At 45.5% G+C, this 16,315-nt stretch overlaps 2 protein-coding genes across 11 annotated transcripts in view; one reads left to right on the plus strand and one right to left on the minus strand.

Moving 5' to 3' along the window:
• The window catches only part of ANKRD31 (ankyrin repeat domain 31), a 195,420-nt gene that overhangs the window by 138,937 nt on the left and 40,168 nt on the right, over positions 1 to 16,315 (minus strand). For 3 of the 8 annotated variants that reach the window (XM_075932280.1, XM_075932281.1, XM_075932279.1), the window contains 3 exons: positions 5,715 to 5,791; positions 3,772 to 3,860; positions 913 to 959 (listed from right to left, as the gene is read on the minus strand). In XM_075932280.1, the coding sequence (XP_075788395.1) occupies positions 913 to 959; positions 3,772 to 3,860; positions 5,715 to 5,791 (213 nt within the window). Of the gene's footprint in view, positions 1 to 912; positions 960 to 3,771; positions 3,861 to 5,714; positions 5,792 to 6,621; positions 6,872 to 16,315 lie in introns of those variants that run through there. The other 5 variants (XR_012904845.1, XM_075932284.1, XM_025185255.2 and 2 more) reach the window with 4 other exon arrangements.
• Positions 10,932 to 16,315, plus strand: part of HMGCR (3-hydroxy-3-methylglutaryl-CoA reductase) — a 39,894-nt gene continuing 34,510 nt past the window's right edge. Inside the window, exon 1 of one of the 3 annotated variants that reach the window (XM_075932286.1) lies at positions 10,932 to 11,089. The gene's annotated coding sequence lies outside the window, so the exon portion shown is untranslated. The other 2 variants (XM_075932287.1, XM_075932288.1) reach the window with 2 other exon arrangements.

Consider the following 16,315-nt stretch of genomic DNA (forward strand, 5'->3'; position numbering starts at 1 on the left):
ACCTAACTCCTAAATCCAGCTTCAGTGTGGCTCCACATCTGTCTGAGGGCCTGGCTACCAGCTCCCACTGTTGCCTGGCTGCAGCTCTGCTTCTGGCCCTACCCCCTAGCCTTGATTCTGTACCCAGCTCCAGCCCCCTTACTCCTGTCTGTCCTCCACCCCAGTGTTGTGGCCCTGTCCCTGGCCCTGGTGGGGAGGTAGGAAAGTATGGACAGTGGGAGCACAACCCTAAAAAGTATGGGGACCAATGGTGCAGGGTGTCAGTACTTTTAACAGAAAAGTTTTTCCATTAAAAGTATTTGCGCAAGAGAGTGTCTATATTGGCTTGTGCCTTTGTGCAAAAGAATTAAATAACTAAATATTTCCCCATCGTATTATAGAATATAAATACAGAACAACAGTAAAGTAAACAATAAATTCATACCACAATAGCTTTTTTGATTAGCAATGATCACTACTTTGGTTCCCAAACACTGAGTATCACTATATTATAACAACCAATCAACCTATTTCCTTGCCAACATAGATTATTCCCAACTGGATTTTAGGATTCTGTGTGGTCTACTAATTGTGCCAAGTGGTAGCAATTCCAGAAAGTATTCTATGGCATAGGCCATTCCTAATAAAGGTCTAATAAAGTCAGTGTCAGGAAGTTTATTCTATTTTTTTTTCAGTTACACCTATTCTAACTACTACATACTATATGGATATAGGAATGGACACAAGAATGGTTTCACCATCACTGATACAAAGCCATCTCTTGCATTAAACTGCTTATTAGCAAAAAGTAAAACTACTTTATAATTCAAGGCTGGAAAGAATATCCTATCCAAATGAGGTTACAAGGGAAATTGTATGCTGGAAAACTATTGTTCTCCTGAATGTCATTTGTTCAGTGCATGTTATACTCACTGTAGCAGAGATTGAGATTGCTCAATTTCACCCGTCTCATGAGCGATCTGGGAGGAAAAAGTGTTGGAACAACTTGGTGAATATAAACTATTCAGTGATTTAATTTTTCAGCATTATTATACACCTAGCTTCTTCCTATCATTAGTGGTTTTGGAAGATCTAAACACAGCAGTTATCAGTGAAACTCTGAATTCTGCTAGACCAGATTACTATGTAAAATATTGTTATGGCATATCAGCTAGTTATTCGGAAGACAAAATATAGTCAGAATTAAAATATATAATTAAATTGTAATACCCTTAATCTTGAGCTATTTTACTTGCGAAATGACAAGCTATTTTACTTGTGAAATGAATTCCTTGCCTCAAATTCACCCTCCTTAGTGAATTCATTCTCCTAGCCCAAATTATTTCTAACCATGCTTTCTTCCCTCAGGTATTCTTCCAACCTGCATCTTCCAATTAAAGAGGATAGGCTGCTACTCCAGAAAGGGCTGAAGTAACAGCTTTAATCACAAAAACTATTAGAAATGCTATTGATAACCTAAAACTAAGGCTTTGTCTACACTGAAAAGTACTTTTAGCCTAAAGTATTAATTTTAATTAATATAGTTATATATGTGCAGGGAACAGAACAAACCTTTGTATATTGCTTTCATCGATCTGACCAAAGCATTTGACCTTGTCAGTACTAAAGATCTGTTCGCAATTCTGGCTAAGATCGACTGTCCTCCAATTCTGCTCTGCATTGTTAGGGCCTTCCATGATGGCATGAGGGGGACCATCGTATACGATGGATCCACATCCGAACCCTTCGAGATTCTCAGCGGAGTGAAGCAGGGGTGCGTGCTGGATCCAACACTGTTCGGTATCTTCTTTGCAGTTTTGCTCAAATATGCATTTGGAACTGCTACAGAGGGCATCTTTCTCCGCATGAGAACGGACGGCAACCACTTCAAACTGTCGAGGCTTAGAGCAAAGACCAGGGTGCTTACGAAGCGTCTAAGGGAGTTCCTTTTTGCTGACGATGCAGCTATTGCTGCTCACACTCAGCAGGAACTGCAGTCACTCATAACTCACTTTGCAGACGCATGTATGGAATTCGGCCTCACAATCAGCTTAAAGAAGATCCAGGTGATGGGCCAAAGCGTGGGTAACGAGCCATTTATCAGTGTGTTAGATTACGAACTGGAAGTCATCCATGAGTTTGTGTACCTAGGCTCTATGATCTCGGACAACTTGTCATTTGATAGCGAGATTAACAAGCGCATTGGAAAAGCCGCCACAATGTTCTCCAGGCTGACGAAGAGAGTATGGGCCAATAATAAGCTCACTGTACACACCAAGGTGCAGGTCTACACAGCCTGTGTTTTGAGCACACTGTTGTACGCCAGTGAAACATGGACTTTGTGCTCAAAACAAGAGCAGCAGCTCAACATATTTCATATGCGCTGCCTTAGGTGTATACTCGGTATCTCATGGCAGGACAAGATCCCCAATAGCACAGTGCTTGAGAGGGCGGGCACTGTCTCCATGTTCACTCTTCTCAAACAGAGGCGTATGCACTGGCTTGGCCACGTCTCACGTATGTTGGATGGCCAAATACCGAAGGACCTTCTCTTTGGCGAACTGGCGTCTGGAAAGAGGCCGAAAGGGCAACCTAAATTGCGCTATAAAGACATGTGCAAGCGTGACCTCAGTGCTCTCTCTATCAGTGCGAACACCTGGCATTCGCTTGCCTTAGACAAATATGCCTGGAAACAGAGAGTGAAGGAAGCTCTTGCTATGTATGAAACTACCTTGGTGAAGGAAGTGGAAGACAAAAGAGCCCTCAGGAAGATCAGTGCCCGTGATACCAGAGCGACATCTGCCTACTGCTGCTCACAGTGCGGAAAGGACTGCCATTCCCAGATTGGATTGCACAGCCACAGAAGATGCTGCTCGAATCAGTCCAACAGGGGCGCAAACCCATGATCCTTCGGGATTGAAGGATGCCTACAAATCGACGAGTTATATATGTATTACAACCCTCTCCCCACCCCTGCTCCCTGCCAGTATGGGCCCTCTTATTCTAAGAGTTCTTTCTTTTGGTTTATTTTATGTCTTTTGGGAAGAGGATTAAACTAAACTGAAAAAAGTCACTCATAGCAGAATAGGAGTGTTCACACAAAGGAATATACTATACAGGTATAACTGGGGTCTAAAGAAATTCTCATAGAGGACAGGGATATCCATGATAACAATGTAGAGTTTCCTCTTACACATACTGTCAGCCTGTCAACTGCAGGTGGAAAAAATTGGTTGTGAACTGGAGCATCAGGTAATTTTACAGGCTAATTATTAACATTGGGCAATTTGTTATGTAATACTAGTAGATTTCAGAGCAGGAATTATCACTAACAACCTAGCTAGAATAGGTACTGAGCAACAGATTATCCCTTTTGTTTTAAAAAATAACTCTTCCAAAAAGATTGATTCATATTCTGTGTTAACAGTTATGAATGACCAATGGTGCATTCTGGTAACACTAATTTAGGCATATCTACCTTCCATCTATCACTTGTAGAGGGGCGTGTGTTACAAAGCACAGCTGCTCCCATACCTCAACACCTCTATTGCAGCCCTATTCCTGCAACAGTAGCAAGCTTCACACCCATAAAACTCCAGAGGAAACATTTCTGTGTATTCCTGGGGTGAGCATATATTGCAGATTTGATGCTACTTCTTCCATAAAAAACTACATACATTCTGGCTCTTTACACATACGGAAGGGGGAAGAACATAGTAAGGCAGAGTGATTCTAATAAAATGATTCATTGCAGTATTTGTGCAGCTGAAAAGCTGTTATTTCTATACATACCGGATTTATATGGTTCTTTTGCGTCACATTTTTTAGATCATTGCTGAATTTACAGACAAGCTGAATCTCTGGGGAGAGGTTTTCTAAAACTAAACACAAAACCAGGTAGTTCAAGTCACTTTTGTTATGATACTGTTACACAGACTCAAGGAATTTCTGCAAATTCCATCTGCCTGAAAAATAATTTAACAAATCACTCCTTCACAAAAGTCACCTCTATTAGACTAGATTCTAAAAATCAATATGGCAGATGCAAGAATTGAAAATAAAATAATTTAGGGTAAAAAGATTATTTCTTTTGCAGGCAATATTTTGAAAACATGGGCTACACATCACACAATGTGATTCACATCTGACAATAGATTTTTCTGGAATTTTAGTCAGTGTCCTCACGCATATAATAAACGATAGTACTCATCTTTACACATTAATTGTCAAAATGAGGTGGGAAGATTAAAATTACTGAATGATTATACTGAGAAAAACTCAGCTCTAGAATAATACAGAGTGCAACTCTGTTGATTCTGATCCCTTATGTTGCAAAAATCCAAAAATTGTTATCCATATTATTTCACTGATTATTTTATTAACTTCAGTTACTATAGCACATATTTTCTTGTCATGAAATTGATGTGCTAACAACTGCAATGGGCTGAACAGAAATTCCATTAATATGCAATCATCATAATAACAGGAACAACAACAAAGCACAGACAACTCCCCACTCCCACAAACTAAAAGCTTAACAATGAGCCAAATAGACACACCTTAAATTGTACTCTGAAATTCTAATTCTAGTGGATAACCAGAAGGTGCAAATTCCACACACATGATCTTCTTTCCTAACAAAACTCTTATCACCAGATTTCAGAGAATTCAGCTCCAGTAATTGATGCCAAGAACATCATAGCCATTTAGAAAGACTCCGATTGACTTCAATGGAGTTTGAATTAGGGATGTTAGATGTGGATTAATTGAATAATCCGTGTAACTGCATCAAGTTTTAGCAGTTACATGACTATTGGATAGTGCCTGGGGAGGGGCCAGTAGCCAATGTGCTCCCAGCCCCACGCTCCAGGAGCCCCCGGCCACCCTGCATGGTTGCCTCTCTATCAGAGGCAGCAGCACAGAATAGCAGCAGCCTCTGTCCATGGAGGGCCCGAACTCCCCGCAGACAGAGGCTGCGCTGGCATCTGTATCAGAGGCAGCAAGGGAGGAGGGGGAGTATGTGGCTTATCGGTTAACCATTTAGTTGACTACACATTGACATCCCAGGGTTTGAATCAGATCTCTACCTACTATAAATCAATATAAGGTGAGAGGTAATCTCTCAGAAGGACAGGTTTCAAACCATGAGGTTCTTAAAAATAAGCAAAAATATCATGAATTGGACATAGAAACAAACAGAAAGCCAGACTAGAGTTCTGCACACTGGTCTTTTGTGTTCAGAACAGTTCAAATATTTGCAAGGCAGGCAGTATAATTCTGCTTTGCCAGCCAAGTTTTTGCTGACACAAATATGGAATTATCACATTTCTCAAAAGTGATTACATGAGGATGAATTATGGAAGGCAATGCAAAGAGGTCCCAATGAAATTTTATAACATCATATATTTGTTTATGCATCTTACTTTGAGGAGCTATTGTAGAAAACCTTTATACTTAACCCTTACTCTTTTACCCCTATTCTTCTTAAACATTTTTCTTAGTAACAATGTACAGAAGGAAAATAAGAACTAACAATTTTTTTTGTTTCAAATTCATTTATTTCAAATATATTGAAAATCTGGACTGAAAGATTATCTGTTATTCAAATTTTATTAGAGATGCAAAATTATTTTGCTTAAAAATACTGTGCAAAACTAGTTTAGAAAGTGTCAGAGAAATACAGGTCTCAGGAAAAACAACATATACTATCCACCGAATAAAGAAGAATTTCTTACCTCCATTTACTCTTCTTATTTTGGCAGCAAAGATGGTTTCAGTTTTTAGAGATAAGTCCTTATTAGCAAAAGATAACCTTTAAAAAATAAAAAGACATGACCTACAAATTGTTCTATTGTCCTCTTATCAAAAGGTACAAACGCAAGCAACGAAATATTAATCAAAGCCAGTATTTCTATTCCTTCCCTTTAATATCAGTTATTAAATGACATTATAACGATGCGAGATCATTTCTAAGGCAAACACCATTTTTCAAAAAGTTTAGAACGTGGTTGTAAAAATCTGTATCAAGCTGAAAACTGCCATAGATGGACACAAGTCATGAACACATCTTTGTGTTTATAAATTTCCAAAAAAATGTAGACCACATTTCCTAGGAGATACACAGTAAGAGCACAGTTGTTTGGCATATTTAATTTTTCAGTAACCAAAGCATCAAGATGTCTACATTTGCAATAATTTTATTTTACCTATGTCTTTATAATTGATTTTTGTTTCTTTGGGTTGGATCCTGATAGTTTTACTCCCATTGAGAAATACATTACTTCTTAAAAATCATAAATATCATAGCCCATAAAAATCAATGGGACTATTTCTAGAATAAACTACTATTCCACATAAGGGTTCTGGAATACGCTCTGGAGATTTTTTCCCCCTCATACTTTAACCTGTGACAGAAAGCCTGAAAATAAATATTTAACAACAAATCTAGGAAGGCTATTCTAAAACCATTTTATTTTTTAGGATTTTAGTCAGGTTTATGTTAGGAGGTAGATTCCAGTCTCACAGGGGTTTTGTTTTCAGAGGCGATACCTCTAAATGTCACAGGTGCAACACTTAGTTCTTCCCAGGAGAACACTTTCATTTTTGAAGTCACACTTGCTCCTACACATATATATTTATCACCTCCTCGCGTGCAGCTCCTCTTCATCTAGATCACTCTCAGTTACTGAGCCCTCCACTACTGTCTCATCACTGTCACTGTTAGTATCACCCTCCTCCTGCATGTCTCCTTTTTTCAGTCCACAGCCTCCTCCAGGCAGCCACTATCTTCCCCTCAGGCAGCTCCTCCAGGCAGCCCTGCCCCTATGCCCAGCAACTCCTCCCACTTCTGAGGCACTGAATCCCCAGGAGGAGCAAGCAAAGGGTGATTCAATGCCTTCTGGGAACTGTAGTCCGTGAAGGAGCCTCGTGCTCAGCAGATCAACAAATTTACCATAATTGTGAGCTTAACTATAAGGAATGAGTGAAACTTTATGAAAATGTTACAATAACCTATCTATATACATATTTTATAGAGTTTGTAGCCATATACATATTTTAGAGAGTTTACGCATCTATGAGTCCATCTGTCCATCTGTGAGATCATCTGTTCAAGAACTTCTCCTAAACCATAAGAGAAAAGACCACCAAATTTGGTATGCAGTTTCCTCTTATCCTAATTTAAAGCAAGGTCAGGGTTTGTGTGTGCTGGGAAAATGGGAAGTGCCTGGAACAGGATTGTTTTCCATAACATGGAACAGGGTCTGAGAGCAGGGACAGTTATGCTCTGCAATGACAACTCAGGGCAGTGAATGGAGGGGACAGGACAATTAAACTGCAGAGTGAGTACAGAGTGGTGGCAGCACCCGGAACAGAGTGGCCATCTGGAGATGGGGTTCTTCATATTAATGGCCACCGGTCACATATAAATGGGCCCCATGCTCCAAATCACTCCCCCCCCCATCCTCAGTTGCAGGACCGGAGGGGGACCCCCATCTTCCCACTAAGGAGCAGCAGGCTGGAGCTGGGTAGCAGAGCCCTGCCCTCTTCCCTGAGGAGCTGCAGGCTGGGGCTGGGCAGCGGAGCCATGGGCCACAGCAGGCAGTAGAGCCCTGCTCTCCTCCCGAGGAGACCTGGGGTGGAGCTGGGCAGTACAGCTTTGGTCCTCCTCCTTTGGAGGAGACGTGGGCTGGGGCCAGGTAGTGGAGTCCCGTGCTTCCATCCCCCTTCTCTGGGAGCAGATGCAAGCCAGGTCAAGGCAGTGGAAGCCTGCTTCCCCCGCCCCAGAGGAGACACAGGCCAAGGCCAGGCAACACAGCTTCCAGCCCCTCGCCCTGGAGAGGAGCCACTAGCAGACAACATGGCCCCGGGAGCTGCCATTGCAGTACTGCTCTCACCGTCATGGGTGAGTCCTCCCAGCCCTGGTAAGTCCTCCCAGCCCCCTGCCCCCACTCTGTCCTCTGACTCCTGCACTCCCTCTGCCCCAAGCACTCCTACTCCTCCCACCTCTTGCACAGACTCTTGCACCTGAACCCCCCTACCCTGAAGGTCCCAAGCAACATCAGGTGAATCTTTGAGTAATAAATATGTATTGATGGGAAAAGGTACAAGACGGAGACAGACTGAATTAGTCCAAACAACAAGGCCTGTTCATGTAATTCGAGGATTGTATTCCTTTCAGTCCTGATTAATATGAAGTATGTGCCAGAGGGCATCAATGAATCAATTGGTGGGTCAGAAATTAGGCCTAAATGGCAAACTACACAGTGAAGGGATGGGTTTTATGCCCATCACTCCCTCTGGGAGTTGTGAAGGGGAAAAAATGAATAAATATTCCATTTTAAGTATGGCAAAAGTTTAACAATAGGGGAGTCTCCAGATCCTATTCAGGGTTTGGTGTTTAATATATTTATTTATGAGATGGAGCTTAGTTGACCCATAAAAATGGTAAAATTTGCAGATGACACAAAGTTATTTAGCTAATCAAGGATAGAAAAGACAGAAGAATGTTAGAGAGGCTTAAAAGAATTAAGTGAATGGACAATATGATGGAAGATTAAATTGCTGACAAAGACAAGGTAGTGAACTAGGAAAAATAATATGAACTATTTAATACAGAACACTGTGTTCTAAAGTTAGTAACACCACAGAAAAAAGTTGTAGTTTTCATTGACAATAGAATGAAAACCTTTTTTCAATGCATAGCAGACAACAACAACAGATAGCAAACAATATTAGAATGAATAAGAAATGGGACAGGAAATAACCCTGAAAAGATGTACTTATTTAGAAAATTGGTTGGCTATTCATTTTATCTCAAAAACACATATAACAGATAGAAGGGGTTCAGAGATAATGGACTTCTGTATGAGAAGAGACTGAAAGCAACAGAACTGTTTTAGGGAGGAGACACGTACAAAGAAACCTAAGAGATGTATACAACAAAAAAGAATGGGAAAGATAAGCTTTATCCGGCACTCCTATTTACCCTCTTAGTGCAAGAACATGAAAGGCAATAAATGTAAAACTGATAAAATACTTTTATACAACACATAGTTAAACTGTCCAATTCCTTGCCACTCGATATCACAGAGAGCAAGAATTTAATAAGATTTAAAAATGGATATGCCAGCTATATGGGTAATGCAAACATCCAATTAAATTAGATAGGATTTTCAAAAAATATTTATTGCACGCTTCAAGACATACACCAAGCCATATTAGGATCAGGCCAAACCTTTTCTTCATCAGGGAGATTATTAGAGAACTGTCCATTCTGGGGTTTCTTGCATCTTGCCATGAACCATCTGGCAGCCCATGGTATCAGGGCAGCACACTGTACTGAATGGACCACTGGGCAGTGGCAGCAGATATTCAGAATTTTTGGAATTGCACAGAACAAATCCAAATCCTGCCCTCCCCTACTGCCTAAGTTTCTGGAAGGGAATTTGGGTGAAAGAAAGCAGTTGAGGTGCAGACTCTGGGATGGAATTTGGGTGCTGGATGCAGGCTCTGGACTGGGGCAAGCGACTGGGATGTGGCAGGGGATGCAGGCTCTGAGAGAGTTGGGGTGCAAAAGAGGTGAGGCTCTGGGAGGGAGTTTGGGGGCTGGGGCAGGAGACTGGGTACAGGAGGAGGGTTGAGTGCAGGTGGTCAAGTTGTGAGGGGTCAGGCTCTGGGTGGGAATTTGGATGCAGAAGGGTTAAGGGGACAGGCTCTAGGAAGGAGTTTGTGCGCAGACTTTAGACTATGTTAGCAGGTGGGTATACAGGAAAGGGTGAGCGTGGCGACAGGACCCCTCTTAAAAGATTGGGTCTCTTCCCTGACCCAAACTTTGGTGGAGTCAGGCCCCTGTGCTCTCACACTGGTGGAACAGGGGCACATGTAACTCACTGTCCCTGACACTGGGATCATCCAGAAAAGCAACACTAAAGCTCTTGCCCCAAAGGGGGCATGCAAAGTTGGAACAAGTCATAGGCAGCTGAAGATACAGACTAGCATATTAAAAAGTCTCAGAGGGATAACTATGTACAAAAGTCCTGTGACTCCTTAAAGACTAACAAAATATATTATAAACTAAAAAAAATGGTCTGGTAGCACTTTATAGACTAACAAAACATGTAGATGATATCATGTACATATTTTGTTACTCTATAAAGTACTACCAGACCATTTGCTTTTTAAGTTTATCCTGTACAGACTAACTCGGCTACCCCCCGAAGCTTTCCAAATATATGATATCATGCGCTTTGGATGAAATGGGTTTTACCCACGAAAGCTCATTGTAGGGGTTAGTCTCTAAGGTGCCACAGGGCTGCTCCTCGAGGACCCGAGGAACCTGCTCCAGCCCCCTGGAAAGGGAGCGGACAGCGCACCGCGCTAGCCAGGCAGAAGCCCCGCCCGGCTCGAGGGCGGCGCCCCGAGGCGATGGGCAGGCGCCTGCCAACCAGCACCCCAGGGCCAGTCACATCGGGATGGGGTGAGGGCCTGATGCAAAGTCGGTGCGAACACGGGGCCGCGTGGCCCCGACGGAGTCTGCCCCGGCCTCCCGGGGATGTAACGTAGAGAGCTGCGGGCCAAGCCAGCTCCCTCCCGCAGAGCCACGCGCGGGAGCGGCCTGAGCCTGGCACGGAGCAACTGTGGCCGGGCAGGTGGGCCCCCGGGGCGGCCGTTATTCCGGCCGGGAAAAGCAAAGCAATGGGACCCTGCGCTCCACGCCCCCCCCCCCCCCCCCCAGCAGGAGAGAGGCAGCCCCGCCTCCCTGCGCTACTGGGTAGCGTAGCCAGTTGCTCAGTAGAGAGCCTTATGCAAATAAACCCCAGTCTGTTGTCCAATGAGAAATAGTGCGGCCCGTGGCGAGATGGTGCGTTTCCCCCTCCTGATCCATCTAACGCTGTGCGGCTTCGCTGGCTGGTTGCTAAGGCAACGGGCAAGTGACGCGTCGTGCCGGGCGCCCGCCATTGGTTGTGCGATCGGGCGATGGCGGCGGCCGGGGAGTCGCGCGCTGGGGTTGTCCTTGTTGCGGTGCGCGCGGCTGCTTCAGTCAGTGAGCTGCGGCGCGCCGCGCGAGAGGAAAGAGAAGGGTAGCAGCTGCAAGCGCGAGCTCTATCAGGTAAATTCAGCGAACGCCGGGGCTTGTGGGGCGGGAAAGGGGCAGAATTTCTGTCAGGCGTGGTGAGGACAGGCCTTTTTACGACAGTGGCCCTTCCGCGCCGGGGGACCGCTGCCGCCTGGGCCTGGCCTGCGTTAAAACGAAATCTTGAGAGCGGCTGCGGTAAGTGGGTTCTGACCCCGGCACCGTTTGGTGCCCCCGAGCCTGGGGCGGTTGGATAAGGGGGAAGCCCCCGCGGCCGGAGTGGGTGAGTTGCAAGTGTTCCCTCATCTCGGACATGCCCGCTCCGCCCTTCGGCGCGCCGCAGGGAAGGTCACAGCCGGAGCCCCTCTCGTCGTACATAGCCGGGCGCAGAGAAGTGTCCTGTGGCTCGGGCTGTGGGGCAGGGGGGAACGGTCATAACGTGCCGCTCGGGCCAACACCCAACGCAGGCACCATCACACCGCGTCTTTGTTGTATTTGTTGGGGGCAAATCATAGAACCATAGAACTGGAAGAGACCTCAGACGGTCAAGTCCAGCCCCCTGCTCTAGGCAGGACCAATCCCCACTAAATCAACCCGGCCAGGGCTTTGTCAAGCCGAGACTTAAACACCTCTAGGGATGGAGACTCCACTACTTCCCTAGGTAACCCATCCCAGTGCTTCACTACCCTCCTAGTGAAATAGTTTTTCCTAATATCCAACCTGGACCTCTCCCACCTCAACTTGAGACCATTGCTCCTTGTTCTGCCATCTGTCACTACTGAGAACAGCCTCTCTCCATCCTCTTTGGAACCTCCCTTCAGGAAGTTGAAGGCTGCTATCAAATCCCTCCTCTCTCTTCACTTCTGCACAATAAACAGACCCAAGTCCCTCAGCCTCTCCTCATAAGTCATATGCTCCAGCTTCCTAATCATTTTAGTTGCCCTCCGCTGGACCCTCTCCAATACATCCACATCCTTTTTGTAGTGGGGGGCCCAGAACTGGACACAATACTCCAGATGTGGCCTCACCAAAGCCGAATAAAGGGGAATAATGACATCTCTGGATCTGCTGGCAATGCTCCTCTTAATGCAGCCTAATATGCCATTAGCCTTCTTGGCTACAAGGGCACACTGTTGACTCATATCCAGCTTCTCATCCACTGTAAGCCCCAGGTCCCTTTCTGCAGAAATACTACTTAACTGGTTGGTCCCCAGCTTGTAACTATGCTTGGGATTCTTCCGTCCCAAGTGCAGGACTCTACGCTTGTCCTTGTTGAACCTCATCAGATTTCTTGTGGCCCAATCCTCCAATTTGTCTAAGTCACTCTGGACCCTATCTCTGCCCTTAAGCGTATCTACCTCTCCCCCCAGCTTAGTGTAATCCGCAAACTTGCTGAAGGTACAATCCAACAAATCATGTCACTGATTCGTGCCTACCCCGTGTACCCGGGGGAGTTCAGGCATCAGTTCCACAACCTGCACAGCGAGCCACCGGTTTGACCCCGCCTTAGTCTGCAGTTGTGTTGCTGACTGGGAGGAACCACCTCACGGGAGCGCAGCCTGTAATGTAGCTAGTAATGCAGGTGGTGAGCTAAGGTGGAGCCCATGGGCGGTTTGGAAGGAACTCAAATGTGAAATTGCAGCAGTGCCCAATGGTGTGTAACCTATTGTTAAATTGGCCTCTGTGCCAGATGACTGGAAGTTAGCTTATGTAACTCTGCTACTTAAAAAAAAGTTCCAGAGGCAATCCTGGCAATTCTAGTCTGGTAGGTGTAGCTTCAGTACTGTCAGAATTGTTGAAACTAGTACAGGACAGAAAATCAGACATTTAGAGGAACACATTTTGTTGGGTAAGAGTAAACACGGCTTTTGTAAAGGGAAAATATGCATATTTCTGTTTGCTAGCAGAACATTCCCTTATGTTTTTTCCTGGTATTTTTTCTTTTGTTCTACTTTGTCTGTCTGTTTTAGGTTCCTCTTTTCTCTCCATGTGATTATCTGTACTACATTGTAAAGGAATATTAGTCTGGTTATTCTATAAAGTGTTGGCAATACTTGTATGGCTTCCATCAGAGCAAACACAATGTATTTGTAATTTTAAAAAGTCAAAATATAGGAATATCTTAATGGTAACAGACAATGAGTTTGAAAAGGCTAGAATAATTAGATGTTATTATAACTTGTTTATTAAATGGTAAAAATGTTTCAGAATGTTCTCCCACAAAGAAACTAGAATTTGGGAATGATCTCCAGGCTGTTAGGGTGAAATTCTTGGGCCACTGCAATCAATGGCAAAATGTTTAGTGATCTGACAGTCTGGATTTTGTCTCTGCTTTCCAAAGAAACCAAGGCTAGCAACATAATCTCCACCACTTCTACTGTTCTGAGCAAATGAATTGACATTAATTGTTTTCCAAAGCAAATTTCACTTCAGATGCCATTTCAGATGTTTAAGAGCAAAGTCTAAACATCTGCTTGTGTATCAAATTTGTTAAGAAAAATTGACTTAGTTTATTTTTGCAGTTAAAGAAATATGCAAAATATCTAGTATTTGTTACTGTTCAAGTAATTATTGATAAGAAACACAATATGCCTCATTGCAAATCCTGTGTAAAAATGATTGCATCAGCCAGCAATGGGCTCTTGTTCCTAACCTAAGAACATCATGTCATGGCATCATTAACCAGTAAAGCTCTAACATGGCTGAATGTAGTAGCATTCATAAAAATATGTTGCTTATTTTTATCTTAATTTTTTAAAAAGTCACATTTAGATTGTATTAAGATATTGAATTACAGGCAGTCCCCGGGTTACGTACAAGATAGGGACTGTAGGTTTGTACTTAAGTCGAATTTGTACTTAAGCCGGAACTGGCATCCAGATTCAGCTGCTGCTGAAACTGACCAGCGGCTGACTACAGGAATCCCGAGGCAGAGTTTCTCTGCCCCGGGCTTCCTGGAATCAGCCGCTGATCAGTTTCAACAGCAGCTGAATCTGGATGCCTGGGACAGAGCAGCTGGGGCGCTGCCGGGTAGGTCTCCGCAGCGCCTCACCTCAGCACTGCGGGGACCAACCCGGCAGCACCCCAGGTGCTCTACCCCAGGTGTCCCCAAGTCAGCTGCTGCTGAAACTGATCAGCGGCTGATTCCAGGAAGCCCGGGGCAGAGCAACTCTGCCTCCGGCTTCCTGTAGTCAGCCGCTGGTCAGTTTCAGCAGTGGCTGACTTGGGGACGCCTGGGGCAGAGCAGCTGGGGTGCTGCTGGGTTGGTCCAGTAGCGCTGCTCCTTGGCGCTACTGGACCAACCCAGCAGCACCCCAGCTGCTCTACCACAGGTGTCCACGAGAAAAGCCTGGTCTGCTGGGAGGGACGACAACGCACTAGCTGCGCCCCCCCAGCAGACCATGGAGACGCGGGACCGAGACGCGCCGTGGTGCCGCCGCCCGGGTCCTCCGCAGCTTTGCTCCGTGTCTCCCTGGTCTGCTCACCCCCCCCCCCCCAGCAGACCAGGGAGACGCGGAGCAGCTTTTCTCGCCCCGGAGGACGCGGGTGGCGGGACCTCGGCGCGTCTGGGCGGTCCCGCCGCCCGTGTTCTCCGGGCCGAGAAAAGCCCTGTTCATAAGTACGGATCCGACCTAAGTCGGATCCGCGTAACTCGGGGACTGCCTGTACATTCTGAATCTCTCTATATAAAAAGCTTTTCCTTCCACATGACAGAATGACATAATCAGGGTCCCAAAAGCGGGGGCGAGGCAATGAGCATAGTGAGCACCGGGCACAGCCCCCTTGTTTGCTTTAAGAAATGTGCATAGTTACATTGATTTTTGGCTTGAAATTAGCAAGATCTTATTTTAAAAATAAGAAAACCCAGTTTACTATACATTTCAACCTTCAATTTGCTTATTTTCTGCTACGTTTTTAGGTGGTGTTGAACAATAGAACCCTAGAAATCCTGCCACCTTCTTTCCTGTCCTGATCACCCATAACCAACTTTATTATTCTCAATGCAATCAAAAATTTCTGACAAACACTTTGGCCAACAAATACACGGTTCTGAATCCCATCTCCTGAAAACAGAACTACAAAAAAATATCTACAAATAGCTCAAATCTCGAGAGTTTCTGGTGACTTAAACCAGTGTTAGAAGAAATGTTTTGCTGCTGTGACCCAGCCCTGTGATTTAAAGGGGAGTACTTGGACAGAAAAAGACTGTGATAACTGCTGAGGCCCTGGTCTCTTCAGCCTGGAGAGAAACACTTCTGCAGGCTGGCTTGTGCATCTCTGTTGAATGACTGTAGCATTTCTGCTGTCCGAGAATATGTGTGTTGAGAAGAAGGCATATTGCTTTCCTGCAGACTAGGGAGAGAGTTGCTACTTTTAATTTCTATTGATTTTTTTTTTTTAGATCATTTATGTTACAGAAATTCATAAGGCCCCAGTCTGCAATTGGGTCCTCAGAGTGTTAGACTAATATACACACAATGCAAAGATGTTCCTTGGCCTAGTGATTTTAGAATCTCAGTACTAATTACAGTAAACTTCCGATAATCCGGCACCTTTGGGACCCAGGGGGTGCCGGATTATCAGATATGCCAGACTATCGGAAGGGGGAGCTATGAGGGGTCTGGGTGGGGGGGGGGGTGCCACCCCAGACCCCTCATAGCCCCCCCTTCCGATAGTCCGGCTCTGCCCCAAGCGTCCCTGATTCAGCCGCTGCTGAAACTGACCAACAGCGGCTGAATCGGAGACGCCTGGGGCCGAGCAGCTGGAGTGCTGCCGGGTTGGTTGGGGTAACGCCAACCCTTGGCGCGGCGAGACCAACCAGGCAGCACCCCAGTTGCTCTTGGGGACGCCTGGGGCAGAGCAGGTGGGGTGCTGCTGGGTTGGTCCCGCAGCGCCGCTCCTTAGCGCTACTGGATCAACCCGGCAGCACCCCAGCTGCTCTGCCTCAGGCGTCCCCAAGTCAGACGTTGCTGATACTGATCAGCAGCTCACTCCAGGAAGCCTGAAGCAGAGCTGCTCTGCCCCGGGCTTCCCGGAATCAGCCGCTGGTCAATTTCAGCAGCGGCTGATTCGGGGATGCCTGGGGTGCTGCTGGGTTGGTCCCGCAGCCCCCAGGAGCAGCGCTAGGGGCCTACCCTGCAGCGCCTCAGCTGCTCTGTCTCCGGCTTCCCCGATTCAGCCGCTGGTCAGTTTTAGCAGCGGCTGAATAGGGGAAGCTGGAGGCAGAGCAGCTCCAATGGTCCGGCTGCAGAGCACTTCCGG

This window comes from Pelodiscus sinensis, chromosome 6, assembly GCF_049634645.1.
Source record: "Pelodiscus sinensis isolate JC-2024 chromosome 6, ASM4963464v1, whole genome shotgun sequence".
Classification (NCBI taxonomy): domain Eukaryota; kingdom Metazoa; phylum Chordata; order Testudines; family Trionychidae; genus Pelodiscus; species Pelodiscus sinensis.